The sequence below is a fragment of the Zootoca vivipara genome, chromosome 6 (assembly GCF_963506605.1).
Source record: "Zootoca vivipara chromosome 6, rZooViv1.1, whole genome shotgun sequence".
Lineage (NCBI taxonomy): Eukaryota > Metazoa > Chordata > Lepidosauria > Squamata > Lacertidae > Zootoca > Zootoca vivipara.
Window position 1 is genome coordinate 42,653,491 of NC_083281.1, and position 27,997 is coordinate 42,681,487.

The 27,997-nt window shown below is 46.3% G+C and overlaps 2 protein-coding genes across 3 annotated transcripts; one reads left to right on the forward strand and one right to left on the reverse strand.

Moving 5' to 3' along the window:
- Positions 1–1,824: 1,824 nt before the first annotated feature.
- On the reverse strand, positions 1,825–13,232 carry S100PBP (S100P binding protein). Of its 2 annotated transcripts, none has more exons than XM_035120208.2 (4): positions 9,864–13,231; positions 8,432–8,541; positions 4,813–4,909; positions 1,825–4,320 (listed from the first exon to the last, which is right to left on the reverse strand). In XM_035120208.2, the coding sequence occupies exons 1-4, from the start codon at positions 10,826–10,828 to the stop codon at positions 4,188–4,190; spliced, it is 1,305 nt and encodes a 434-aa protein (XP_034976099.1). In that variant the 5' UTR covers positions 10,829–13,231; the 3' UTR covers positions 1,825–4,187. The 2 variants fall into 2 exon arrangements, with proteins under 2 accessions (XP_034976099.1, XP_034976100.1); XM_035120209.2 differs by having other exon boundaries at positions 4,202–4,320; positions 4,712–4,909; positions 9,864–13,232.
- A 227-nt stretch (positions 13,233–13,459) lies between these two features.
- Positions 13,460–27,762, forward strand: YARS1 (tyrosyl-tRNA synthetase 1). The gene is made up of 14 exons (XM_035117226.2): positions 13,460–13,573; positions 14,561–14,649; positions 16,528–16,674; positions 17,172–17,347; positions 18,845–18,974; positions 19,785–19,865; positions 20,253–20,345; positions 21,524–21,659; positions 23,256–23,341; positions 24,093–24,228; positions 25,211–25,308; positions 25,567–25,760; positions 25,948–26,089; positions 27,132–27,762. Exons 2-14 carry the CDS (start codon positions 14,593–14,595, stop codon positions 27,240–27,242), a joined length of 1,587 nt encoding a protein of 528 aa, XP_034973117.2. The 5' UTR covers positions 13,460–13,573; positions 14,561–14,592; the 3' UTR covers positions 27,243–27,762.
- The last annotated feature ends 235 nt before the right edge of the window (positions 27,763–27,997 follow it).

The following is a 27,997-nucleotide window of genomic DNA, read 5'->3' on the forward strand; positions in this document are numbered from 1 at the left end:
CCCAGTACCATGGCTACCCCCAACTCTTTTAGGACATACTGCGGAAGGGGGAGGGCAGGATCTCCCATGGCTCATTGGGAACAGGTGAAGGTGTGTGGGGGGGGAATAAAGAGCGGCAAGGGTCCTCCAGGTGTCATTGGGCTACAACACCCATCAACCCCAGACAGCATGGCCAATGGTTAAGAAAGATGGCATCTCGTAATGCAACATCTGGTGGTCAAAGGTTAGCCACAGCAGCTAGGGCAGTGATGGCCAAACTTGGCCCTCCAGCTGTTTCGGGACTACAACTCCCAACATTCCTAGCTAACAGGACCAGTGGTTAGGGATGATGGGGATTGTAGTCCCAAAACAGCTGGAGGACCAAGTTTGGCCATCACTGAGCTAGGGGGTCCAGTGATGGGCCTTACTTCCAGACCTCCTAGAGCAGGCATCCCCAAACTTCGGCCCTCCAGATGTTTTGGACTACAGTTCCCATCTTTCCCAACCACTGGTCCTGTTAGCTAGGGATCATGGGAGTTGTAGGCCAAAACATCTGGAGGGCCGCAGTTTGGGGATGCCTGTCCTAGAGTATGCTCTCCATATTACAGCATTTCCATCCCCCTGGACAGTATAGCATGACTTGGGAAGTCCCAATCTGGCACATCATCCACCATGTGCCTTTTGGACTTCTTGTCAGGACTTCTGCACAGGTCTGACACACCTTAAAGCAGTACAGCTTTCCCTCCCACCCCCTCCCACAACTAGAACCTAAAGTGGGGGAATGGATGTCAAGACTCACCTACCCTTTCCACGTTCAGCATCCAAATTGGCTTCCTGCGAGTGGTAAAGTGTTGGGGTGTGTGATATGAGTATGTGCATGATATCATTATCCCCTGTAATTGCAGCCTTTTAAAATGTGCGACAATAAATGCCATTAGCGGGAGAAGAAACAAACACACAGGCTGAAAGCAATTCCACGCTTCAGAGAGAGGACTGTCAAGCAATCAAAAAGCACCCTCAGACTCTGCAGAGAGATCTTTAAAGGAGAGATGCAATCAGAACATGCTGTAGTATACAACAGAGCTGGCTATGTGGGGAAATTTCAGGAGGACAGAGATAAAATGCATTAAATGAGATCCAAGGTGATACTGCATTATTTGAGAAGAGTATGGACTGAACCACAGGAAAGGTTTGTAAGGGATCATGGTAGAGGATTTCCACCATACGTGGAATGTCACAGATTCAGTCTCCAAGTAGAGACTAAAGACCCCTGCCTGAAACCCTTGGGATCTGCTGTCAATTGTTGTTCGAATAAGGGTCTAACTTGGTATAAGGCAGCTTCCTACGTACCAGACTGACTACAACATAACACTCCATGGAAAATGGTAATCTCTCTCCCCTGCCCTTCCAACAATTGCCAAGCTCCAGTTCAGAATGGACATCCAATTAAATGTCTTGGCAGGTGGGAAATCCAGATTTCAGCTGTGAGTGATTTTCTGTCCCACTTCCAGCTGTAGGGCAAATTACATCATTAGAATTCGCCACCTACTTCCAGCTTTAGGAGCTCATGTGAATGCAATGGAGTGAACTCGCAAAATATGGGGACTTTATTTGCGAGCTGGTGCCTCATTTACTGTTTTTAACCATTGGTTTGTAGGGTTGCCAGACTCAATAGAGGACAGGACTTCTGTGCCTTTAATTGCCCTGCTCTCTTTTGAGTCTGGAAACCTTAAAAAGAAACCAGCAGACCCTTTGCTTGGAAATTAAACAAAGGGTCTGCTGGTTTCTCTTTAAGGTTTCCAGACTCAAAAAAGAGCAGGGCAATTAAAGGCACAGAAGTCCTGTCCTCTATTGAGTCTGGCAACCCTATTGGTTTGCAGTAACTCAAAGATGCAAAGCACAAATTCCTGCCTAGAGAGCTGTGCTGACATGAAAGATAAGACACCTCTTGTGAACCTGTGTAGGACCCAGTGGCGGCTAAAATGCACTTAGGATGTACACAGGGGCATTCAGTATTGCAGGCGTTCTGTGGTTCTACTCTGGCACTCATCTGTGGGGACCCAAATGCTTAATTATTATTATTTAATTATGTATATGACACCTATTTGATTAGGTTGCCCCAACCACTCCGGGCAATCCCCAACAAAATATACTTAAGAGTACCCACACACCAAGATGCACTCTCGATTGATTCAGGCTTTATGCAATTGATTCCAACAGGACTCCCCGAGAAGATGCTTTGCCACACAGCACAGGAATAGCTTCACAGACTGTTTGCAGGAGCAGGGGGCGGGGAGATTAATTTCTAGCAAACAATTAGACTCTGACAGTTGCCCTAGAAATATCCCAAGATGTTTAAAACCACAGAGTTCTCTCCTTAGAAGCTTTTTGTCAGAGGATGACAGAAGTTCAGCATCTCTGCCTTTGTTCCTTAAAAGGGCAATTGACTTCCAGGTCTCCTCCTGCACAAGGCACTACTTCCAAAACTGTCGCAGCAGTGGAAACAAAATAAAATAATTCCTTCCAGTGGCACCTTAGAGACCAACTAAGTCAAACTTATAAGGTGCTACTGGAAGGAATTTTTTTATTTTGACTACGTCAGACCAACATGGCTACCTACCTGTAACGTGTCACAGCAGTGGCAGCTTTGAGCAGAGCAAAAAAACTACTCTCTTTCACACTCCCTCATTGCAATTATTTTTTCCTGCTCCTTCATCCTGTACTTTAAAAAGTCACATTACCTTTTGATATTGGAGGTAGAAAAGTCAAAACACCTTCACTCCCCCCCCCTTTCCTCATTATGAAGGGGCATTCCTTGCAAAGCTATGGTGGCTGTTAGCTACCAACAGACCAACCCTTCTCTTTGGGTTTGTCCAGTACCTTTTAAAAACAAGCTTCCGAGTTGCTCAGTGAGACAAAAGGCCAGCACACCGCACACACCTACAAAGTGTCTCACAAGTTGAACCTGAAACAAAATCTTGCAGGAGGTGCTTGTCTTCAGCTTTCAAGCCAGTCTGGAACAGGGATCTTGTTCAGGCCGAGGTGCGCGGGAGATCAGGAGTCCTGGGGGTTGACAACTTTAGAAGCAGGGAAGGCAAAGGGGACATTTTTTTCCTTATACCTCCCATTCCCTGGTGAAGACTTACCCTTCACTCAAAACCTATACTTGCTGGAGAGAGGAGAGTCTCATCCAAAGCTCCCTGAAGCTCCAAAAAGAAGGAAAACATGCATTTCTCCTACTCCAAAGCTTCCTGTATGACAGAAAAGATCCCATCTCTTCCTCTTGCTCCTTAGCAAGCAGAGAGGGGTAGAGGGAGAGGTGGGATCTTGCCTCGATGACCGGAGTAGCAGGAACACATGCTGTTTCTTTTTTTACCTAAAATTATTGCACAAGTAAGAGTCTGCCTGACAGTGTGGTAGCATTCTCTTACTGAGGGCAGCAGGCAGTCACACTGGTGTGGTAAGTGAGCAGATTAACTGATGCCTGCCTCCAAATGTACAGAAATCACTACCTTATTTTTGGGATGCTTTGTTTTGCTTTCAAATTGATATGTGATAAACCACACAAGTTCCCTCTTTAAGGAAATGATGCAGCATTGAAGGACGTTGATTTGTTCTGAGCCCATCTCCAAGACCCATTTCACAGACAGGAAGAATAATACCTCTCATTCACCCCTAAAGGTCCTCTCCATCTCTCACTACTTGAGGTCTTGGCAACTGAATGTGTGAGTTGCCATGATTACAAAACTCTTGTGTGTAATGTGACATGAATGCTTTGCCTGCAACCCTTCATGCCTTAATTCACCTCCAGAGTTCTAAAAATGGTACAGAAACATATAACTGAGCTGCACATGCAAACCAGTCAATCACTCACTGGGAGGCAGGGAGGAAGAAAGAGAAGAGAACACACTACAGGATATTTCAAAGGCACAAGCATTTATAAAAAATTGCCATAGCATACAGTATCAAACTGCTTGGTGAAACATCAAAATGCCAAAAATATATAAAAAATTTGGCAGAGGAGAGGTTCAAGGTCAAGTTGAACAAAAATTTCTAACAAAAACAAACTATAAACAGGCCTTAACTTAAAAACTGAAATTAATAATAATAATAATAACAACAATAATAACAATAATAATAATAATGAAGCTGACAATCAACTTTGAAGCGCAGATAAAAGACAACTTAATTTCAATGATGAGACCCTTCTAGCTTGAGATAGGGCTGCGCCTGAAGCGATCAGGGACACTCTCAAAACGACGGAGGTTGCGATTGTTCCTATCGACCCACTGGCTAAGGGAATATCTGTGGGCTGTCCTCTTAGCTCGCTGTGCATAGTTCCTGCATCAGGTTAGGGGTAGAACAACAGTAAGTATAAATTAATGTAAAGCACCCCATCCCACCCACCCAGTATCCCATCTGTCCTTTGGAAGATTTTCTTCTACTACGCCTTGCTGAATCATTTCGTATGTAGACCGTATGTTTCCAACAGAGGTAAGCCAGGGGCATCTGGGAAACTCTCAACCTGTACATGAAAGCAATAGTCCTCCCCTTGCAACTACTGGGGTTGCAAATTACCATTCTGCATTTCTCTCCCATTTCAATGCTGTCTGACCCCAATGTTTGCTATTCCCACCCCCCAAACAGGTAACTGTGACTTAATGCATCTGAAGAGGACTCTAGTGCACAAAAAGCTTATAACAAATGCATCTTCGTTCAGCAGCTTTTTTACCTTCTTGAAAACAGTTTTAAGCAAGTTATTCTGTTTCTTAAGGAGGGAAACCTGCCACTGGGGTTCTGCTGCCCTTGCTTTCATGAAGGGTAACACAGTACCTTACGGTCAGGTCTGTTGGGTGCGCAAATCCGGGTTCCCCGTAGCGGTTTTCAGCGGTCACGGTCAACATCAGCTGCTGCAACTCATTGACTTCATCTGAAATTTGGCAGAGCAAGGCAATGCAACCCAGTGTGTTTGCATCAGGTACCACAGGGGTAGGTAATGCAATGCCCTCTAGATGTTGTTGGAATTCCATTCCTATTAGCGCCGGTCACTATGGCCAATGGCTACGGATGATGGAAGCTGCTGTAGAGGGTAACCACATAGGCCACCCCAGACGTTCAATAAAGTTAAAAGGTGCATCTTTGGCACTAGCCACATTCTAGGCCAGCTTTCCCCAACTGGGTGCCCTCTGGCTCTCAACTCCAAACAGCTGAACCATGTATGGCCAACGCTGCTGGGTGCTGGTAGTCCAAAACACCTGGAGGGCACCAGACTGGGGAACGCTATGCTAGGCAGTGTATTACACAGAAAAAGTCAAATATGTAAGGATCCTATGCTGATGGTCTAAACATGCATGTTGAGTTTTGGGGAAGAAATGGCTACTGTGGAGGCACAAATTAAGTTTACTGTGAAATACTGAAGCACACTGTTCTTTAGAATGGATCTTCCAAATAAGGATGAGTCATGCCAACTCAGGATAAGGGAGGCTCCAGAAGTGTTCTGGACAGCAGGTTGTAGATGTACTGTTTGAAATACCCCATTATGTTGCTAATGACCTGTGAAAGCTAATTTCCTGAGTGGAGAATTTCAGTCAGGGAAAGGCAGGAAGTAAGAAATCTTTCCACAAACCTATACCCCGCTCCTCCCTGGCTCACTGGAGCAAACAATATCTTCAACACCAGTGATGATTTAGTTGTCCGAAGGCTGTGCAGAAGCAGAGGGTGTCTAATGTTACTTGCAAAGAGCTGCTAGCAACGGGAGTTTGCCTCCCCATCACAAGCAGTGATATTTCGATAGCTTCCAATGTTTACATTCACCAGCATTTAAAAAAAAAACCATAACTGATTCAATGCATGAAGTAAGCCCTCACCTTTAATGTATCCATGTTTTAAAAACCAAGTCAAGGCTCAACTGGAAGACTGGTGAGGTCACTGCCACCCCCTACTGTCCCCAGGAGCCAGAGGAAGCTGCATGCTCAGGTTAACAACAACAGGTTAACAGGCCCAGTCAAGTCATTTTGTCAGCTGAGAGGAACAGGCCCATCTCTGGGTGCATTCCGGCTGTGCTCTACTTCCTCCACTGTGTTCTGGCACCACCTGCTGGCAAGAAGCAGGGATGACTTTGGACTTGCATTGTGTTCTCACACATGTGGACACATACCCGTGTTTCTCCAAAAATGAGACACCGTCTTATATTTATTTTTCCTCAAAAAAACCCACTTTGGCTTATTTTCAGGGGATGTCTTTTTTATTTTTTTATTAAGTATGGTACAGTTTAATCTTGTAGTTAAACTGTACCATACATAGTGATAAGCCTATCACTATGGCTTATTTTCGGGGTATGGCTTATATTCATTGAATGCTTAAAAATCCTGCTATGGCTTATTTTATGGCTACGTCTTATTTTCGGAGAAACAGGGTACCATGGGAGAACATGGTATGCATGCAACATCCATGGTCATAACCCAACCCATACATACAAGAGGCAATCCTTTGTCCTTGCTCATTTCCCCAGGCTCTCTGCCACGAGAGCCACATAGCAGCCTAAGTTCTGACTTGTAAGAGAGGGCTCTTTTAGGAGTTAAATCCATCACTCAGCTGTTTTCTGCCTGTCCTTACCAGGCAGTGGCACAGGAAAGGGTTCCCCCCCTAGTTCCCCCTCCCATTTAGCATTTACTGGTGCACTGCGCCACAGGGAAACCGCTCTCAAGCCATCTCCAGGTTCATGTGCCTGGAGTGCCCCTGGACCTCCATGGCAGATGCAGCCAGAACATGGTAAATGTGCCTCAGGTGTTTGTTCTGCTGATTGATCAAGGCAAAAATCACACACCAACATAAAGCCTACAGGAAAAATCAGAAGAATGTGGGGCTGTTATAGCAAAACTCAGAGCTACTTAAAGAGTCCCCTTTTTGAGCAGCAGCCAAAAGCCTTGCTTCCTGCTCTGGCCTAGGATTGCCTCTCCTTCCCATGCCAGTCCACCAATTCTATGCCTAAAGCTACGCAAGATAATACATGTTTGTGCTAATAAACAGCTTGTGCACATTACACGAAGCATTCATGAGCAATTTTGGTGTGACGTGCCAGAACTCTGAATGTACACGTTGCATATTAATTTGAAAGGCACAGTGAAAAAAGAAAAATAGGATCCTAATTAGAGTTTTCCTTCTGCCCACATGATTTGTCCTCAATCCATACACTGGAAGCAGCCCAGCACCTTGTTAGTATTCCATGTGCAGAGAGACAGACAGAAAGACAGACTGACTTTGGGCAAGAAGCAACAAAACTGGTCTTCCTCTAAAGGTCTCTTCATTTGCCCCTGAAGAAACGAATAAATAAACCACCACTGGACGATAGGGGGCAGAGGGGAGTGCCTTCCTCTTTACAACTCCAAGGAGAGTGTCTTGAAGAATCCAAAGGCCATCTAGAACAACCTGTGTCCTTCCCTTGACCTCCATCCTGCCCACCACTAATCTACAATGCAGTCAAAACAAAATAAAAAAATTCCTTCCAGTAGCACCTTAGAGACCAACTAAGTTTGTTATTGGTATGAGCTTTTGTTCATACAGTGGTGCCTCGACTTATTAATTTAATCTGTTCCGAAGGCACCTTCGTAGGTCAAAAAATTCGTAAGTCGAAAACGCCATTGGAAACGCGATTTCCCATAGGAATGCATTGGAAATGGACAAATTCGTAAGTCGAAGCAACCCTATCTAAAAATTCGTAAGTCAAAAAATCTAAAACCGCCGCGGTTTCCTTTCGGATGTCGAGACATTTGTAAGCGCAGCGGCCATTACCCCCATTCGTAAGTCGAAAAATTCGGTTGTCGAGTTGTTCGCAAGTCGAGGTACCACTGTATTTTGATTTGACTATGGCAAACCAACACTGCTACCTACTTGTAACTGCAATGCAGTGCACACTGTGGCAGAAAGAACTGGCATCCAGTATCACAAAAGTGCTGCTGAGCAAAATGGTCATATGATATTTTGGCAAGAAAGGCAAGTTGCCTGCCCTAGGAGAGTCAGGACACTGTAGCTAGAATCGGAGGCGGGGGGGGGGGGGCGGATGGATTGGGGGGGGGACTGGTGGGATGTGGGTTCAAACCCTTGATCAGCCACTAAGACTTTAGACTTTCAGCTTGTTCTTAAGTGAAACTACCTTACAGAGTTTTTTGCAGTAATAAGATGAGTTAATCCCCTGAAAGCCAGGATAAAGGAAGGACAGATATAAATGCAATAAATATAAGGGAAGGTCAGGTGAAAAACTCCTGTCTCACCCCAATTAGGCTGAGGGGCAGGTATAAAAGCAAAAATTAATTGCACAAAATTCCATGCCACCAAGTCTCCAGCTCCAGCAGAGAGAGAAACACTTTCTGAATCAACCCTTACCCAATGGCAACACTTTATGCCAGCAGAAAAAAGGAACCTCAGAAAAATTTTGATTCCACCTCCAGCTTACCTATGAGTTCAGCATGCTGAGCATGGGCAAGGACAGCATTGATGTATTTTTTCTTGCTGGACTCAAGTTTTGCCTCTTCAATGTATATCCGACATCGGGGCCTTACAGGACTGGAGGATGGGAGAGAAAATGACAAAACTGCTAAGAATTGCAAAGCCATCTGCTAGACAAATACGATGTGTTGCTGAGAGAATTTAAGCACACAAAGACTAGAGGGCATGATTTTACAGAGGTTCCTTGCACCTTGCACTAATTGAGGGGTACTTTTAATCCATAATTTAGCATAAATATACTTTTAACTATTGATTTTATTTATCTGGCTCTTCATAAACTTGTTTTTAACATTAATTTTTATTTACTATTTTAGTGCATACCTTTTGGAGACCATTTACAGGTTTAATTTACAGTTCAGCACCACATAATTTTTAAATTGAACAAATGAAAATTGTTCCAAGCTTGGGAGGGTATACTTCATCTCCCACAATGGTTTTCACAAAAATCAAAACACCCCATGTAAAGTTTGGTGAAAATCTGTTAAACAACAAAATTATGTGGGGAAGAGGAGGCAATGCTTAGCTCATCTTCAAGAATATAAAAAATTATATCATGAATAAACTATTAAATAAGGCAGAGTCAGTTTATACACAAGGCAGCGTTACATGGATGCCATAATCTAAATAAGACACATTTCTACAACTAGCTCCATTTGCAAGATGTAAGGCATCATACGACTGTAGGCATTGTGTACCACCACCAGATGTATGCAAGATCTCCTGAGAATCTTGAATTCCTGGTTTTGAGGGAAAGTTTCTAGCCCTCATTACTGTCGAAGATCTCAGCATGTGGGCAACACCTTCCATGGCTGAGAATTCCATGTTCCTGCAGAAAACTGGAAACAGAGCATTGCAGTGGAAGGAAGAAGGGAGAAAGGTGGAAATAGAAGAATATAAACTGAGCAATCTATGTGGTGAACAAGAAACAAGTTTGTCAGGCAGTTTCAGAACCACACTGGTTCTCCTGAAAACTTGGGACATGTAGACCAGGCATCCCCAAACTGCGGCCCTCCAGATGTTTTGGCCTACAACTCCCATGATCCCTAGCTAACAGGACCAGTGGTTGGGGAAGATGGGAATTGTAGTCCAAAACATCTGGAGGGCCGAAGTTTGGGGATGCCTGATCTATGCAAGACAAAGGGACACATTATTTATTTATTATTATTATTATTATTATTATTAAATAAATAAATAAATAAATGATATATGAAAAGTACCGCCAGGCTTTAGTATTCTTGTGCACATACACACATCAAATACAACCCTCTCCCACCTAGGGTGCAGAGCCGCACAACAGATGCAGAAGAGAAAGGAGAGCATAGCACACCAAGACCGAGAAAGCAAGCCTAGCTGCAGGCACCAGGGGAGGCGGTGCTGACCAATTTGGCTCTTTGATGCTGGGACCTTCCATATATGCCTTTCTTTGATCACTGATGGAAGTGGAACAGGAAGGTGCAGCCTCTTCATGCAAGCCAGCAGAATCCAATCCTCCTTCAGCCTCTTGTGGTGGGCTGTTTGCACTCTCTTCTCCTAGGTCATTTTGATTTAGGGAAGCTTGTTCCTTGCAGGGCCCTTCAGCTCTCTCAGGTTTCGCCATGAGCTGGCTCACTCTTTCCAAGTTATCATCAACCACTGCCTGAGCAGCTTCTTTATCCAATACCCCAGACACATGGTTCTCTTTTTGCAGACTCAAGGCAGCTGTTGCAACTGGCAAAGCTTCTGGAAGCACAGAACTGTTTGAATCCAATCCAAATCTAGCTTGGTTCTGAGACCCTGTGCTTGTGCTCAAGTCACTCCCACTTTCTGGACTTTCAGAGTCATTTCTGCAAGCACTTGAACAGACTAAAGGGTGAGCTGGAGACAGTGGCTCTGTTTTTCTAGACTCTAGATCTAGAGTACCAGAAGGCTTAGAGGATCCTAATGTACACAAAATTCCAACATGTTCTGCATCTGGTTCAAATGCTATGGAATTTGAAGTCTCTGGGCAGCGTGGTTGACTATCTAACAAAAGTTCGTCTTCAGCTTCTGAAGTGAGTCCAGTGGAGAAGTCTGAGAGTTCCCCATCTGAAGGGTCCAGTAAGCTGTCATCTAGTAAGTCATCTGTGTTGCTATTATCAGGCTGTCCATTGGTGGCCACAGAACACACTGCGGAAGCTGCTATTCCATTGCTTGATGAGGAGGGATCTGCAAGTGCACCAAAAGGCAAGCAGGAGAGTTTGTGTCTCTTTGTGTCTGGTTGCTTCTCCTCTTGAAACTCTTCGAAGGATCGCTTGCTCCTGGAAACTGAATCATTTAAGAAAGTGACTTTTAGATTTAAACGGGAGCGGAAAGTGCTACTTGCCATGATGCTGCTTGCATGGATTCTTTTTTCCCTTTTCTTTTTTAAAGTAACCCTTTGCTACCATGTTCTCTCCAGACTAGAAGAAGCTAAGGGAAATCTATACTCAAGGCTTCCCTTCAGTCAAAGTGGTTCTCAGTTGCCTGCAAAAAAGAAAAGGACAAAATAGAAGCTAGCTGAAGAGATCTCATGCTCTCCTTCCCCTGCAACTGCATCTGTGCTAGAAGAAATCTTCTCCTCCGAAGACTACACTACCTAACAAATGTCTCCCTCAGATTCATTAGAGCTGTTCTAATAAACATTATTTAACTCACATACAAATCAGAAAAAGCTGACTAAAAATGAAACAATTTTTTTGTAGAGATAGTAAACATGGTATGCTTTTTATTACACATACTCCAAACTTTACATTTTATAAATGTAAATTTAAGAGCCAGCATGGTCCAGTGCTAAAGAGTTGCAGATGCTAGATCAGAGATGAGTCCAAAAAGAACTCTAATTTACAATCACCTGTAAATAGGAATACTAGTTATCTACCTTTACATGGTTCTTTGAACCCTTTGCAAAATTAAGGTTTCAGCTTTAAGCACATTTATTTGAAAGTAAGTGTTACTGATCTCTATGAGGATTACTTCCAAGTGAGGCAAAAAACATTGAAGGCAACTAATCAGTCACTTTGCTCTTCCCCACTCCTGTATTATTGAGATCCAAGATACAGTTCACATCCAAACATGATCATATCTGAACTCTGGCTTGTGGTTTGTTTGGAACTACTGTGTTTCTCCAAAAATAAGACACAGTCTTATATTTATTTTTCCTCAAAAAAGCACATGGTGGCTTATTTTCAGGGGATGTCTTATTTTTTAATTACGTGTCCAGCCTAGCCTCTTCCTTGGCGCCCTCCAGAACTGCGTCTATCACTATGTCTTATTTTCGGGGTATGGCTTATATTGCACAAATGCTTATAAATCCTGCTACGGCTTATTTTATGGGTATGTCTTATTTCCGGAGAAACTAAGCCAAGGTTCAGACACAACCCTAGTAGCTCCCAGTTGGCACTACAGGTACATGGAGGAGCAATGTTGCTTCATTTGTCTCCCTGTGCACTTGCAGACTGCATATTCACTTTTAAATTATAGTTCAGCTTACCAATGGTTTAAAGTAAAGTGCAAACAAGGCCACTGTCCAATAACAATCAAGTATTTTTAAAACATTAAATTGGAACAAGAAGATAATTCAGTCACCTTCAGATTTGATACTATTGCAGTTTACAAACACATCAGGATAACTTTTAACTGTGCTACAAAGGAACAGAGGAACCTGCATTATATGACCAAATCAGTCAGTTTGTCCCTCAAGCTCAGTACAGTATTGTTTACTCTGGCTGGCAGAGACTCTCTAGGGAAGTCTACTTTGAGATTTAAAGTTTCCACAGTACCAGGAAATCTGCACCTCTCACCAGTTTATGAACAAATGAGCTACTGTTACACTAACATTTCATGTTACTTTGTATCTGTGGGCAAAACAAGATAGCAACTCTACACTAGTATGAATATGTGCTTTAGAATTCATTAAAGCCTGTTTGGGCAACACAGCTCTGCTGAATTCTGCTGTTTAGGTGATGGGAAATGACCATAGCTCAGTGATAGAGCCCCACCCCTTTTCTCAGCCTGGCACAAGGACCCCTTAAGGAGAAACACTGCCTTAAGGGGAGATGGAGCAAGCTTGTCTTCTGCTACTCCAGAGGGCAGGACCCAAACCAACTGATTCTAACTGCAAGTAATGAGATTCTGACTAAACATTAAGAAGTTGTGGGTGGTGACAGCTGCTTGACATTGGAATGGACTACCTGGGAAGCTGGTGGATTTTCCTTCAATTGAGGTTTTTAAGCAGAGGTTGGATGGCCATCCTTGCTGAGGGTCGGACTAGATGACCCTTGGGTGGGACCCTGCCAACTCTACAGTTCTATGGCCCTTTGTGGAGAGGGGGCAGCACCTGGAAAGACGGGCTAGGGGATAATTCGGGCGGCCGCCTTAGGCACACCAGAAGCGAAGGACGTCCTGAGCTACAAAAACAAACCCAACTCCTTGCTCGCTTTTTGCAGTTTCTGCAAAGCGAGGGAATCTTCCCCGCCTCCCTTCCTCCTCCTCCCCCTGCTCCCCACTACGGGTCTCTCCTGCACCTAGGCCAGGCCGCCTCGCCCTCCTCCCTTTCCAAGAGCAGTGGCTCAGAGCGCCTCCCTGCACCGCAAGTACACTCTGCAGAGGGGAGGGAGCGGAAACCCAGACCAGCCCCCTCCCCACTTACTCCGCCCCCTCAAGCCTTTCCAAAATAAGAGGACTGAGTTCTACAACGTCACCCCCCAGCGGGGCCCCCTTTATTCCCGGTGAGGGGGGGCGGCGGAGGGAAAGAGCTGCTTCCCGCACTTACCCGCCGCCATCTTGACTTCCCGCAATGAGCCGGATGCGGCGCCTAAACCACGCCCCCTGCCGTCGCTTCTCCTCCTCCTCTACCTTACACCAGGCTTCAGGGTCGCCGGCCGATTCATCCATCGGCCGCTCTTTCAAGCCCACTCGAAGGAGGAATGAGCCGAGAGAGCCAGAGGCGCAGCCGCAGTGGAAGCTCCGCCTCCTCCCTTCCAGTCTCGGGGCAGGACAGAGGCCACCAAGCAGAGCGCCGAGAGGGAGGAAGCTGATGCAACGCGGAGGCAGCCCCCGGCCGGCGTGTGTCAGAGAGAGAGAGAGAGGAAAGGTGAGGGAGCGGAGGGAGGGGGAGCATTGGGAGCCCCCCGGAGCCCAAGGAGGGGTAGGTGGGTGGGGGGAGGGGAGATCACGAGGGATGGCGTGGAAGGCTCGAGTTAGTATGTGGGACTCGCTGCCACCATATGCGCTGATGGCTTTGAAGGGGATTTGAAGCGGGGACGACCCAGGGCCTGATTTTGCTGCTTCTTTTTTCATCTCCCTCTTCAGTTCTTTTTCCTTTCTTGTCGTTTCTTTCAGGTTGCAACCCAGGGGTTAGGGCCTGCTAGCTGCCCTGGGAGACTTTTTTTCCCTTAGAGGAGAGCGGGATAAAACCACTGCTTTACATAATAGCAGTGATACTAATAAATCAGACAAATTCATGGATGAGGGTGGCAAGTGATCGTGGCATTTTCAGTTGTCTTAATAGTAAATTACCTTGAGACTGATCGGGATCTATCTATAGGCTTAATTGACGCTTTCAAAGAACTCTTAATAGATTCCCGAAATAGACTTACCCTTGCAGAAGCTGTTCTGGTTTTGCTGGGTAATTTTATATTCAACAGTGCTTTCCACCAGTGAGCCCTGACGGGAAATTTAACTAACTGGCCTGTCATTTCCAGGATCCCCTGCCTTGTTTGTTTTTGTTTGTTTTTGTTTTAAGCATACTTGATTCGGGTGGGGATCAGCAGCCTCTGCTCTACACAGTCAATATGTAGGAATTCTCTTTTACCAATACCACCCCATTAAATAGGGGGGGGGAGGGACATGCACAAGGAGGCTTCTGGTTCAGCCGTTATGTGGTGCTTTCTGACCCCCTTCTCTTGCTTTGTGGGGACATGAAATTGTCTCAGTCTCTGCTGGCTTGTTCTCTTCCCCTAACCTTCTGCCATTGGGAGAGAAGAAATTTTGCTTGTGCCGGGAATGCCTGGAGACCTCCTTGATGCTTACACCTGTTTTTATTTGATTGCCTAACATGCATTTCTTTTCCCAATTTCAGCTCATAAGGGTGGGTGAGCAACTGCTGGCACAATGGGGCATGAACTGACAGCACAGGAGAAGTATCACTTGATCACCCGAAATTTGCAGGTACTTCTGTGGGAATGGTTGAAAATGAGTCTTTTTAAAAAAATATTCCACATATGGGTGCAAAAGTAGTTTGAATAAGCATCAAAGGTTTGCCCCACTCTGTTCTCCAAAATAAGTTTTTTTATTAACCCCCCCCCCATTATTTTCTTTTGTTATAAATACACTTAAGAACTGGGAACATTTGCTTCCTGAAATAAGCCTTCTTCCACCCCAAATTATTCACACTGGGAGCCTCTCCCCTATGAGATGCCCTAGCCTCATATCTGGATGGAATTTCTCTGGGGAGAGAATTAGAAATTTCAAAACTTGAGTGCAGTTTGTGTGAAAACAAAGCTTTGGGCTGGGCACAACACTAAGACTTCTAAGGGACAGTCTTCTGGTGCTTGGTGCCTCCCTATTGGCACACTAGGTATATACAAATACAGAGCTACATATGAGTTACTACAAATTAGGAATTCTGACAGCTGGGTGGGTTGGAGGACTTTTTGCTGTTGATAAAGAAGTCTGAATCCCATAGCGTATCATCCAGCCATCTTTGAGTAGATCTTGATCTGCCATAGTACCTTATTCCTAATCTGGATTTTTTGCATTTTACCTTGTTGACTCAGATGTGTGGTAACTAAGGTTGAGCAATATCTGGTTTTCAATATCACTAGCTAAACATCACAATATACTGATATATCACGATTTCTGAAATAAGGATGGATCTATGTAGAGGCATGGGTTGGCTTCATGGTTTTTCCCACATTGTGATTTTTGCATAGCACACACATCATGATTCATGATATATTGTCAGATTAAAAATTATGAAACCGATATGACGATATGGACTTCAAACCAGTTTTGGACAATATATTGATATATCACCCAGCCCTGCTGGTAACCTGAAAATTCTGGATGATTCCTAGGTCCCATGTACAAATAAGGTTTTCCAGCATATCAAGGAAGTGCTTGTCTGTGGTAGAAGAACTGGGTTATTAATATCTTACTCCAGTCTTTGGAACGTGTATGGTAATGAGGATTAGAAACCAGATGTCTTAACTGTTTCCTGTGGTTGTGGAGCTGCATTGCTGTTTGACCTTGGTTTATTGCTTCTTCACTTGGGTTTGCCACTTGTGATGGTATCTCATGAGGTTTTAATGTGTTAGCAATAGGGCTTTCCCTACAATTTGCACTGCTACATGTCTGCTCGATCTGAGCATTAAAAGAAAGAGAGGAATGCAGAACAGGTAATGGGAAAAGCCTGTCATTTTGTTAGGATCATCTGTAGAAGCAAGCTGTTGAGTCACACAAGACTCACTTTGTGACTACTGATTGAAAGGACAACCATTACTCAACCATACCTGAAAACCTTCCTCTACCATAATGGATAACTCCCATATTTAAATCACTCATTGCCCAGAGCAATGCACCTGCCTCTCCTGAGAGCAAGTGATTGAATGACTGTGATACGCCCAATGCAGTGTTGGGGGCAGAATTATCTGTCCCCAGTAGAGGCTTATTGGAAGAGGCAATATCAGAGAATAAGCTATGCCTACTCTATTAGTGGATCCTTTGGGCTCTCAAGAGACTTTAATTATTTATGTTTCATGGTCTGCACTTTGAGAATTGCTGATCTAGTGCTTTACCTGCCTCCTATTGTTCAATGTGATTTTATATTTTTCTACTGTGGGTGTTATATTGATGTTTTGAGTTATTCTTGTTTTAATATATATCATTTATTATATTTTGTAAACCTAATAAAAGGTGGTATATCAATGTTTTAAAAAAATATATATACCCTTGCATCGCAGGGTTTCAGCTTCCCTAGCTCTCCCTTCTCTCTTGCTTCTTGCTTTTCTAGCTGAGATGCTGAACACATCTCTCTTTTGCTTGCAGGAAGTTCTCGGAGAGGATAAGCTGAAGGCCATCTTGAAAGAACGGGAGGTGAAGATATACTGGGGGACAGCCACGACAGGCAAGCCTCATATAGCGTATTTTGTACCCATGACCAAAATAGCAGACTTCCTCAAGGCTGGATGTGAGGTGAGACTGGGCTCTGCTTTACATTTGGTCTCTTGGCTGCTTTCAAGTAGCAATGGGGCAGTCATCCTAGTGGGGAGGATCGGCTGCCTTTCAAAGACCTCTGGAAGGCAATTCTTCCCTGAACGCCATTCATGCCTTCTCCAACCTGGCACCCAGCCAGCATGGCTGAATTATGTTGGGGCTGATGGGGGTTGTAGTCCAAAGTATCTGGACAGCTCTGGATTGGGGGTGGCTGGCTGATCTAGGTGTGCAAGCATTGGGTCTGAGCTCCTGTTGGTTCTCAACGTGCATATAGAGCAGGCATCCTCAAACTTCGGCCCTCCAGAGGTTTTGGACTACAATTCCCATCATCCCTGACCACTGGTCCTGTTAGCTAGGGATAATGGGAATTGTAGGCCAAAACATCTGGAGGGCCGCAGTTTGGGGATGCCTGATATAGAGGAAGGGTTAGGGTTACGGCCAAGGCACTCCTGCTTGATATGCCCCTTCCCTCTCAGGTGACAATTCTGTTTGCTGACCTCCATGGATACCTCGACAATATGAAGGCACCATGGGAGCTTCTGGAGCTGCGCACCCAATATTATGAGAATGTGATCAAGGCAATGCTGGAGAGCATAGGTGTGCCGCTGGAAAAGCTCAAGTTCATCCGGGGGACTGACTATCAGCTCAGCAAGTAAGTTTGTCTTGAGGCAGTGTGGAGCTGCAGAACAACAAATGGGATCCTTGGTTAGAGGGATTAGCACCCGTAAGAACTCTTCAGGTGGTTTTAAAGTTTTCACTGAGAAAAGTTCCTAAACCTGCTAAGGTTTAATTGGGTGCCAGTTGGATGATTTGGAAGGGGAGATTTGCCAGAGTCCCATAGGTGGCACAGGAGAAACTGAGGGTGCTGCACGTTGTCTTTGAAAATGCCATGTGTCTGCCGATTCTCTGGGCTCATCAAGAGAGGCCCCGCTGCATATCCTACCACTATGTGGGACTATTTGGTGCCTTCTCTGTTGTGCTGTCTAGGATCAGGAATGCCTTCCCCAGGAAATCCTCCATCTCGATATTTAGCTCTAGACTGAATATTTTATTTGTCTGGCAGTCCTTTGGCCAGTTTAATATTGGGATTTGGATGTAAAGCTAAGCTTAGTATTACATTCATCAGCATTGGGCCTGTGTGGTCCCCACTCCTCTGGCACAGCCACAAGGTAAAGATGGAAAGCTTTCGCTTCAGTTTTCAACTAACTGCCATAGTTAAGGCTAACCAGAGCCTGACTGGGTTCAGGCATAAACTGTTCAGGTTAGTTAAAACAAAATGAGATTGTGGAAGCTCCCAAAGGACCTCTACATACTGAGTGAATGGGCAGCAGAATGTCAAATGCAGTTCAGTGCAAACTAGACTAAAGTGATACACATTGGGGCAAAGAAATATTAACTTCATGTATGACTCATGGGGGCCTGAACTGGCTGTGACTAGCCAGGAACTAAGACCTTGGGGTCTAGTGGCTAGCTCAGTGAAGATGCCAACCCAGTTTGCAGCAGCTGTGAAAAAGGCAAATTCCATGCTAGGGATCATTATGAAGGGAACTGAAAATAAAACCGCCAATAGCATAATGCAATTATACAAATCTACGGTGTGGCCACATTTGGAATACTGAGTGTCGTTCTCATTGCCTCGCCTCATAAAGGATATTGTAGGGTTAGAAAAGGTTCAGAAAATAATCAAGGTGTCTCCCCTGTGAAGAAAAGTTGTGCAAGAAAAAGGAGACAGCATAGAGACATATAAAATTATGCATAAATGAGAGAGATGCATAGAGAGATTTTTTTTCTTTCCCATCTCCGTTGTCGCCTCATCTGCACAGGGAGGGTAGAGGAGAGACGGAGGCTGTGTTCTGCCCCCACTGTCGGAGGCAGCATGCCCCTGAATGCCAGTTGCTGGGAAACATACACAGTGTTGCTGTGCTCAGGTCCCTCTTTTGGGCTTCCCACTGGGGCCTCTGTCTGGCCACTGTGAGAACAGGAAGCTGGACTAGATGGGCCCCCTTTGTCCCAACCCAGCAGCCAAGCTCTTCTTATGTCCTTAACATTACATCTGATCCACCTGCAAGTGGTAAGGCTCCTAAGCTGCTTGTAGTTCTGGAAAGGGAAGGACATTCCACCACACTAGCTCCCTGCCTTTTCTATTTAGAGAATACACGCTGGATGTTTACCGCCTGTCCTCTGTCGTCACCCAACATGATGCCAAGAAAGCCGGGGCAGAAGTGGTCAAGCAGGTGGAGCATCCCTTGCTCAGTGGCCTCCTCTATCCAGGACTGCAGGTACCTGTTTAACGTCATCATGGAGGAGGCGGGGGGGAAGAGATGTGGGCTTCTTTTGCCCTTGGCTACCATAGCTCAGAATGAATATCCTCACATGCCCAAGGCTATACAGTGGTACCTTGGTTTACGAACGTAATCCATTCTGGAAGTCCATTCTTAAACCAAAGCGTTCTTAAACCAAGGCATGCTTTCCCATAGCAGCAGGGGACTCAATTTACAAATGGAACACACTCAACAGGAAGTGAAACATGTTCTGCTTCCAAGGCAAAGGTCACAAACCAAAACACCTACTTCCAGGTTTGCAGCGTTCTTAATCCAAGTTGTTCATAAACTAAGCTGTTCTTAAACCAAGATACGTGTGTTTCCATAAGTTGTGCTATTCTTCTACTTATGAAGAAGGGGGAGGAAGAAAGGAAAAGATCCAGTAAGTATGGATGGTTCTATTTGTGGAGACACCATGCCTCGTGAGGGTTGGAATGCACCTGTTTGGTAGCAGGTATTTTTCTTAACATAGTTCTGAAGTCTCTTTATATGTGAAGTATCAATTTGCCAAGATCAATATGCTTCAGGAACAGACTAGTAGAGGACCTAAGAGGATGCCAGGTGCTTGCTTCACTCAGCCTGAAGCCTATGGAATAAAATCCTAATCTGGGAGGTGGAATTCTTGTTTTCTTCACAGTTTGTCTCTGGCTCCTACAGCCACAAGAGATGCTAGTGCCCAGGGGTATCCCTGGGGCAGGAGAGAAGCAACCAGCCTGCCCAAATCAGGGGGGTCTGCAGGATGTTATTTATGATTGTGTGTCCCTGCAGGCACTGGATGAAGAGTACCTCAAAGTTGATGCACAGTTTGGAGGAGTGGATCAGAGGAAAATCTTCACTTTTGCAGAGAAGGTGAGAAGAAGGAGACACTTGCCTGGCTGCCTCTTTGGAGCACTGTGCAATTGGTGTTGAAGGCCCCTGGATAGTTCAGCTAGCTAAACCTGTGTTCCCTTTGATCACATGCTGTGCCCCAAGGGTAGACCAGGCATGGGTATTTTGGGTCTTGAGGTGGAAAATGCAAAATGCACCTCCTTTCTCTCCCCGTTGCCCCCCGGCTGGTTAACATGGGGGCAGAAACTACTAGGATATGGGAAATGTGCTGTGCAAGAACACAGTGTAAAGTGCAGTCCACAGAGAAGGTATTGGGTTTCAGGGAGGCAGATAGTACACTTGAGCATCCCACTTTCCCTCCATCTTCAGCCTTTTGTTTTAAATCCCTGTATGTTTGTTAATCTCTAGTACCTCCCCGCCTTGGGCTATGCCAAGCGCATCCACCTGATGAACCCCATGGTGCCAGGACTGACAGGCAGCAAGATGAGTTCTTCGGAAGAGGTGGGTTCTTCAGCTTGACTCTTGCCCCTGGCGGCCCAATCCTGCAAGGAGGAGTTCTTAAAATGTGCAGGGGTGCCTTGCCAACAGTCCTCATTGGCAGGGTTCTTTTTCTTTTTTCTAGTCTTTGAAATACTTCAGCATTACGGAAAGGAAAAAAGAAATCGGATAACACATCCGGAAGCAATATTCTACCTCTGGTAGTAAAGGATTCAATTTGAAAATTAAGTAACTGGTGACCAGTTCACCATAAAGAGATCCTAAAGCACCACCTAAGTTATTTCCTACTTGGCAGTTTTGAGCATCACACTCTGATTGGGTTAAGAAGGGTGGGGAGGGAGCAGCTGGCATCTGTGTTGAGGATGCCCTGCTTGAGAAAAAAACTAGGAATAGGGTGGTGATACAATGACTACTGCAATCCATGCAAGGTAATATGACCAAGGCAGCTATCTGCAAACAAACAATAAACATCCATAAAAAATGACGAAAGTAGTTTCTTATCTTAAACAATAGCAGACACAGTAAATAAAGAGTTCACTTGTAATAGATCAGTGGTTCAGTGCTCATTTCCTCTCTTTCCAAAATAGATTTTATCTTGAACAATTACAAAAGCAGTAATAAAGAGTCCGCTTGTGATATATCAGTGGTTCAGTGCTCAGACGTTGTTCCGGTAATCCGATGTTTCGTCTCTAAAGAGCATAGTCATCGAGCTGTCAAAATCAATTGTAACAGAATTGCACTGAATTATCTAGTGTCGATTGAGAAAAAACCAGAACACATTCCAAGGTGATGTTCATGCTTCATGGTTTTTGCAAATCCGTCTTTGCCGCCTTGGTGCCTTCTGCTCTTAGATGCTTGGGACTACAATTCCCATCAGCCCCAGCCAGCACAAAGATGAGAGTTATTGTCTGAAGCCTCTGGAGGGCAGAAGATTGGTGAGGTCTGTGGTGTTTATGTAAAAATGGAAAATGTGCTGGTCAGTTAATCCAGTTAAATCCTTTAACTCAAAAGGATTTGCTCTAGCAGATAGGTGGGCTGAAAGTTGTAGCTGTGGTCCCAGGCTCTTTCCATCTCACGATGATTCCTCCATCTGTGAAAAACTGACTAGTCCCAGTACACTTCTGTGGCCTGCTGTGCCTGGGAGCTAATTCATGGAGCATCCCCTCCCTTCCCTCATCCAGGAGTCCAAGATTGATCTCTTGGATCGAAAGGAGGATGTGAAGAAGAAGCTCAAGAAGGCCTTTTGTGAGCCGGGGAATGTGGAGAACAATGGGGTCTTGTCCTTCATCAAGCATGTGCTCTTCCCACTCAGATCAGGTAAGTGTCTCCAAGCAGCAAAAAGGGGGGAGGAGCTAGGGGTTTTTATTATGGAGAGTAGCTGGCAACCTGATTGGCTGAAAGGCCAATCTAGAGGTGAAGGGCTGGGTCACATCACTTCACCTTCCACCTGTGTCCCCTCCCTGCTTACCTGAAGCCCCAAGTATGTAGCAGAGCCTGAATATGTATGAGCCCCAAGTATGTAGCAGAGCATGTCATTTTAGGTGGTGAAACTTTTTTTTCTTCAAATTTCTTCAATGAGGGGTCTTAAAACTATGTTCTTGGTATGAGGAATTCAAATCTATTATCTTTAGCTTGGGAAGTGTACGCTTGACGAAGAAGCATATAAACTGTTTTTGGAAAACCAAAGAATTTTAATTTTACCTTCTGAAAACATCAGGTAATGCTTAATAATAATAACAGCGAGTAGATTGGCCATCATTTTTAATGATTTCTATGCAATTTTACACACATTTTATGTACCAAGCAAAACTAAATTTTATTCATTTAACCAAAATATCTTGAATTCCCAAGTCATGTTACAACATTTTAGCACCCTTCCTTTTTGGAATTTGAAAATTGAAAAATTCAGCATGCCCTGCTGGATATGTCTGGCAGTTTTTCTTCTCTCCTGGCTGTAATGGAAAGGCTCCCTTTTAATCACCAAAGGGGCCTTTAGTGGCACCACGGAGGTTCTGTGTGGTGCTTGTATGCAGGCCAGTTCCTTTCCTGTGAAGGGAAGTCGTAGCATCACAGAGCTGGAGGGGACCCTGGATGCCAGCTAGTCCACTCCATGCCAGAATGCCCAAGTTAGACAGACGGCCAGCCCACCTCTGCCTCAAGACCTCTTGGCCAGGGAAATCCCACCCATCCCTCTAGCTCATTGGCTCCATTGTCAAAAGGCTCTTTATCCTAGCATGCTACCCAAACCCTCCCCTCCTGCAACATGAGCTCTGGCTTCTGGGCAGCAGCAAAGAACAAGCCTCTGCTCTGTCTGTGTGAGAGAAATACACCGTAGGTGTTGGAAAGGGCTGTCGCATCCCCACTCAGTCTCCTCCAGGCTAAACATGCATAGGGTTTCTTTGCCCTTTCCTTGTAGGGCTTGTCTTCCCTGCCCATGACCATCTTCCCTGCCCTTCTAAGAGCCCATACCAGTTTTGTTCTCCTAAACATGCATCATCCAGAACTGGAACGTACATGAGGGTGACCAGTCCAGCCTGATGGCTGGGGCCTCAAACCCTTTCTAGACCCGCTTATTCTTGGTAGTAAGTCAGCCAGACAAGAGGATCCATCTACTTCGCCATCAGCTCCTTTGAAATATTTTTTGTGGGCATGTGCTTAAGGAAGAGCTGGGATTTATCTTGCTGCTGCTAGGGGCAAGGGCAGGGAAGGGAACATGACACCCTTGATCATGGTCCTCCTTCGCCATCATCAGTGTGTCCCCTGCAACCTGAAGGGCTTTGAAGCTTTTTAAAAAACTGGCATTTTGAGGACCTTGGATACTAACCCCCCACTCCTGCAGTGTTCTTGTGACTCCTCAAATGTACACCACTCTGTTAAAGCGGATCTTCAAATCTTTCTTTTGCCCCACTGCAGAGTTTGTGATTCTTCGAGATGAGAAGTGGGGAGGGAATAAAACTTACACCCACTACGGAGACCTCGAGAAAGACTTTGCTGACCAGGTGACACACGGGGGTGGGGTGGGGTAGGGAGGTGGCCAGCTGCTGGGGGTGGGGGGCTCCTGGGGTCCTTGCTGTTGGTTTGCATGTGGGAAGCACCTCCCCGTGAAGCGGCTCCTCTGCACTTGTAGCTTGGGCTAACCTGCCAGGCACTTATAGCTTGGGCAATCCTGCCAGGCAGACTCTGAGACCTGGTAGCAGTTGTGTCTTGGTGGTGGGAGACCCCGACCTTTTGCTCTGCATGCCCACCTGGGGGGTTGCATCAGAGGCCCACAAGGGGAAGCTGAGTCACAGGGAGGGGCTCTTGACCAGGGGTTGGCAACCTAAGGCCCATGGGCCACAAGTGGCCCACGGGGGTCATTTAACCGGCCCACAAGCCTCCCCTTCGTGGACACCGGAAATCACAGGCGTGCATGCTCACACACACACACACACAATCTGGCCCACGGAGGGATCTCCAATGGAGTGAACCGGCCCAGACGAAGTAAAACTTGCCGACCTGCTGTTCTGCCTAAATCAGACTCTCTCCCCCTTTTAATTTCTGTCTTACAAGCTGTGCAATATGTGGAATGTTTTTCCCCCATGAAGCCCCATTGGCTTTGATTTTACACCACTCTCATTCATTCCGCTGGGTCCTGCCCACCAGATTGTGCTTTGGGATTGCGCCCACTGTTAGGAACGCCGCTGCGGACTGGTGGGAACCCTCTAGGGAGAGCAGGACTAACTGGGTCTCCATCTTCCTCCGTGGGCGCAGGTTGTCCACCCTGGGGACTTGAAGAACTCTGTGGAGGTGGCCTTGAACAAGCTCCTTGAGCCCATCAGAGAGAAGTCCAGCAGCTCACAAATGAAGAAACTGGCCAGCTCTGCGTATCCTGATCCATCCAAAACAAGTAAGGGCTGAAAGGCATCTGCCGTTGGTCCATCTAGTTCAGTACTGTTGAGCCTGACTGGCAGAGGCTTTCTGGGGTTTTAAGCAGGGGGCATTCCCAGCCCTCCCTGGAGGAGATGCTGCTTGGGATTGAACCTGGGACCTTCTGCATGCAAAGCAGGGGCTCCACCCCTGAGGCTCCAGAGCTTCTTACAGATGCTCTGGCACTCTCTGAAACCAAGAGCCCTGCAAGTTCTTTGGGGCATGCTGATGCAGATGCCGCTCTGCCCCCACAAGGCCCTGCCTGGGTCTGGAAGATCTGACTTGCCTCCTTCGCTGTCTGCAAAGCAAGTGGGCCTGCTAAGTGGCTCCCCTGTGGCGTGGCTCCTTCCTGGGTTCACTTCAATTGGCCAGACCCCTTTGTCTGTCTTGGTCCTTTGTGACATACGCAAACACTGGACGTGAGTCTGGGTTGTTCTCTCTGAAATAGACGCCTGTTCAGTTACTTGAGTCGTTTGCGCCACTCAGTTTCCCATGCCTTCCCGTTGCTTTAATTCTCCTCTCCATCCCACCCTCATCTCCTGCTCATGCAAGAGGATACCAGCATCTTTTTTTAAAAAAATCAATTTTTATTGCAAGTTTCCCACATAAAATACAATAAAAGCCAAGCTAATCTAAAACTTTTTTTAAAAACCCACCAAGAATAAGGAAGAAAATAAAGAGGGAAAAGTAAATAAAAAGCCCTCTGTCACAATTGGATCCTACCCCATTTTCTACCCACAAAAGAGTGAACCCTCCCAGCTCTGACCTGGGAGCTTCCCCCTCTTCTCCCAGCCTCCCACACCAGAAGATCCTCTCTACCCTGCTTCTCTCACAGGGCCCTTCATTTCCCATCTATCAGTCTCCTGTCCAGCACCGTTTTTGAGGCCTAGTCTCTCCAGGCTGCTGCCAGTCTTTGCAACTGCAGCTCCCCTAAAAACCTCCCTTCCCTTCCCTGTCTGCAGAGCCTTCAGCGAAAGGCCCCACGAAGAACTCCGACCCGGAGGAAGTGGTGCCATCTCGGGTGGACCTTCGTGTTGGCAGAGTGCTCAGCGTAGAGAAGGTAAGCCTGCCAGGGGGCTTCCTAGAGGCAATTGGTTGGCCTCTGGGAGAGCAAGATGCAGGACTAAGCGGGCTCTTCTTAACAGAAGGGTGCTGGCATCAGGACTCTTGAGAGCGTGTGCAAAGGTCTCCCGTCACGCTCCCTGGGCTTCTGTACTGGGCTTGGGGTGCATGGGAGATTGCGGGGTGCCTGCAACCCTGGAGGGGGCCATTCAGCTTTTCGCAAAAGGGCTGTGACACCGCCCTTCTCCCTTTGCAGCATCCCGATGCCAACACATTGTACGTGGAGAAGATTGATGTGGGGGAGCCTGAGCCGCGGACGGTGGTCAGTGGCCTGGTGGAGCACGTGCCCAAAGAGGAGCTGCAGGACAGGCTGGTAGTCTTGGTGTGCAACCTGAAGCCTCAGAAGATGCGGGGGCTGGAGTCCCAGGCCATGCTGCTCTGCGCTTGCAGGTGTGTGCACTGGAAGGTGGGGCAGGCAGACTTTGGCTCATGCAGAGGGGCTGCAAATGGATCAACGTTCCACTTATTGGGGGCGCAAGCAGGCACTAGTTGTCCCTTGGCTATTTCTTCCTGTTAGGCGAGGCGAGAGGCCGACTGAAGCCTGCTTGCCGCTAACATGATTGTCCTCCTCTTCCAGCGCTGGGGAGCCCTGCCAAATAGAGCCCCTGGACCCCCCGGCTGGCTCCTGCCCCGGTGAGCGGGTGTTTGTGGAGGGCTATGAAGAAGGCCAGCCTGATGAGGAGCTGAAACCCAAGAAGAAGGTCTTTGAGAAGCTGCAGGTGAGCAGGGAGAAGGCTCCTCTGAGTGGCAGGTGGCTCCATATCGGGCAGCTGAGCAACTGTGTGCCCTCCAGGTGTTTTTGGGACTACACCTCCCGTTGGCCCCAACCAGCATGAGGCACACTGGCTTAAAGCAAACCCTGACATTCCCTTAGTCCAGGGATTGTTCTGCAATCCTAAGTGGCTGGCTTTGCAGGAGGCCAGTGTTTCTGCTACAGGGCAGGTAGAAAGGGCTTCGGAGCTGTGTGCCGCGCCTGCAGAGGGTCGTCTCGTACTACTAGGGAGCAGCACAGATTCTGCAAAAAGGGCAAGTTGACGCTGATCTGCTTAAATATGTAGAACTGAGACTCCCAATTGGTGCAAAATTTGGGGACTCTGAATAAAGCTATTCAAGCAACTTCTTTTCAGAAAACAAAACGCTGGTGCACCATTAGGCATTTTTAAAACTGGAGGGGAGAATCTAATACATTTTTTTAAAAGTAAGAATAAAAGCAGTCCCAAGCAGTTATGAGGGCGTGGGTGTTGTGTTGGTTAGCTTGGTAATGTATGGCTGTAGTATGTGAATATTTTAGAATAGAAGTAACATTTGCTCAAAAGGATCAAGGGGTGTGTGGCACCTTCTCCTCTTCCGCCTTCAAGGCTAGTAAGGTCTGGCTTCCCTTGTCCAGCATGGTTAACTAAGGTAGACAAACCTGTGTGAACCTGGTGTCCTCCAGTTGTTTTGAACTACAACTTCCCTCAACTGCCTGGAACTGTTGTAGTCTGGAACATCTGAAGAACACCAGGCCAGCCAAAGCTGATGTCAGCATAGGAGGCTGTTCCTGCTCCTCCTCCTATTGCATCAAACATTTGGCCCTTCCTACTCAGTATTGCCTATACTGGCTGACAGCAGTTCTGCAGGATTTCTAATTAGAAGTTTTTCCTGGACCTGCCAGTATTGAACCTGGGACCTTCTGCATCGTCAAGTATTCTGCCACGTAGCTGTGGCCCCTCAGCATGACAGGACTGGAGAAATCACCCTGTCTGTTCTTTTTCTTCTCAGGCGGACTTCCAGATTTCTGAGGCTTCTGTGGCCCAGTGGAAGGGGAAGAACTTAATGACCAAACTGGGGAACCTCACCTGCAAAACTCTGAAAAGTGGCAGCATCCGCTAGCTGCCTCGCGCTTTCAGCTTATGCGTGCCAGTTATTGCCCGACAAACATCCTCCATACTTACATTGCACTCCCAGCCATGAGATTCCAACCCAGCTGGACCTGACCCATGAAAGAATTGACATGGTTTCCATCTTTTGACATGGACAGAATGGGGAAGGGCACCTAGAAGCAGGTGGCCAGTGCAATGAGGCACCTCTCTCCAGGCACGTCTTATTTATGATGATGAGGAAAGGGCCAATGGCCTCGTCCTTCTGACTTCTGGTGGTGATGGAAACCTCTCCAGATGTTGTAGGAGAAAGATGAAATGCTGCTAGCACAGATCTGCCCTCTTATGATGGGTTGGTCCACACGCCTTCCATGATGTTTGTCATACTCTGCTTTAAAAAGTTGTTGAGCTCGGACTCAGGCTGGCAAAATTTGGAGAGGATCTCTTACCAGATTGGCAACGGTTAGGTCCATCAGGCATAAACACTGAATTCCAAATCATCTGTCATTTCCCCAAATAAAATGGTCACACCATCTGGTTCCTGGTGCTTTTCTGTGGTAGCTGCTGCATTCAGCCCAAGATGACTGCTTTCTAACATGCTTGGTAACAGATCAAATAAAGGTAAAGGGGCCCCTGACCATCAGGTCCAGTCGTGTCCGACTCGGGTTGCGGCGCTCATCTCACTCTATAGGCCGAGGGAGCTGGCGTTTGTCCACAGACAGCTTCCGGGTCATGTGGCTAGCATGACAAAGCTGCTTCTAGCGAATC

Coding starts and splice junctions, on each gene's coding strand:
- S100PBP (XM_035120208.2), bottom strand. CDS start 10,828: ATGGCAAGTAGCACTTTCCGCTCCCGTTTAAATCTAAAAGTCACTTTC. Junction 8,542..9,863: donor AGCATCAAAGAGCCAAATTG/GTCAGCACCGCC, acceptor CCCATCCTCCAG/TCCTGTAAGGCCCCGATGTC. Junction 4,321..4,812: donor CCAACAGACCTGACCGTAAG/GTACTGTGTTAC, acceptor AACCTGATGCAG/GAACTATGCACAGCGAGCTA.
- YARS1 (XM_035117226.2), top strand. CDS start 14,593: ATGGGGCATGAACTGACAGCACAGGAGAAGTATCACTTGATCACCCGA. Junction 17,348..18,844: donor ACTGACTATCAGCTCAGCAA/GTAAGTTTGTCT, acceptor TTTTCTATTTAG/AGAATACACGCTGGATGTTT. Junction 24,229..25,210: donor TCCTGATCCATCCAAAACAA/GTAAGGGCTGAA, acceptor CCCTGTCTGCAG/AGCCTTCAGCGAAAGGCCCC.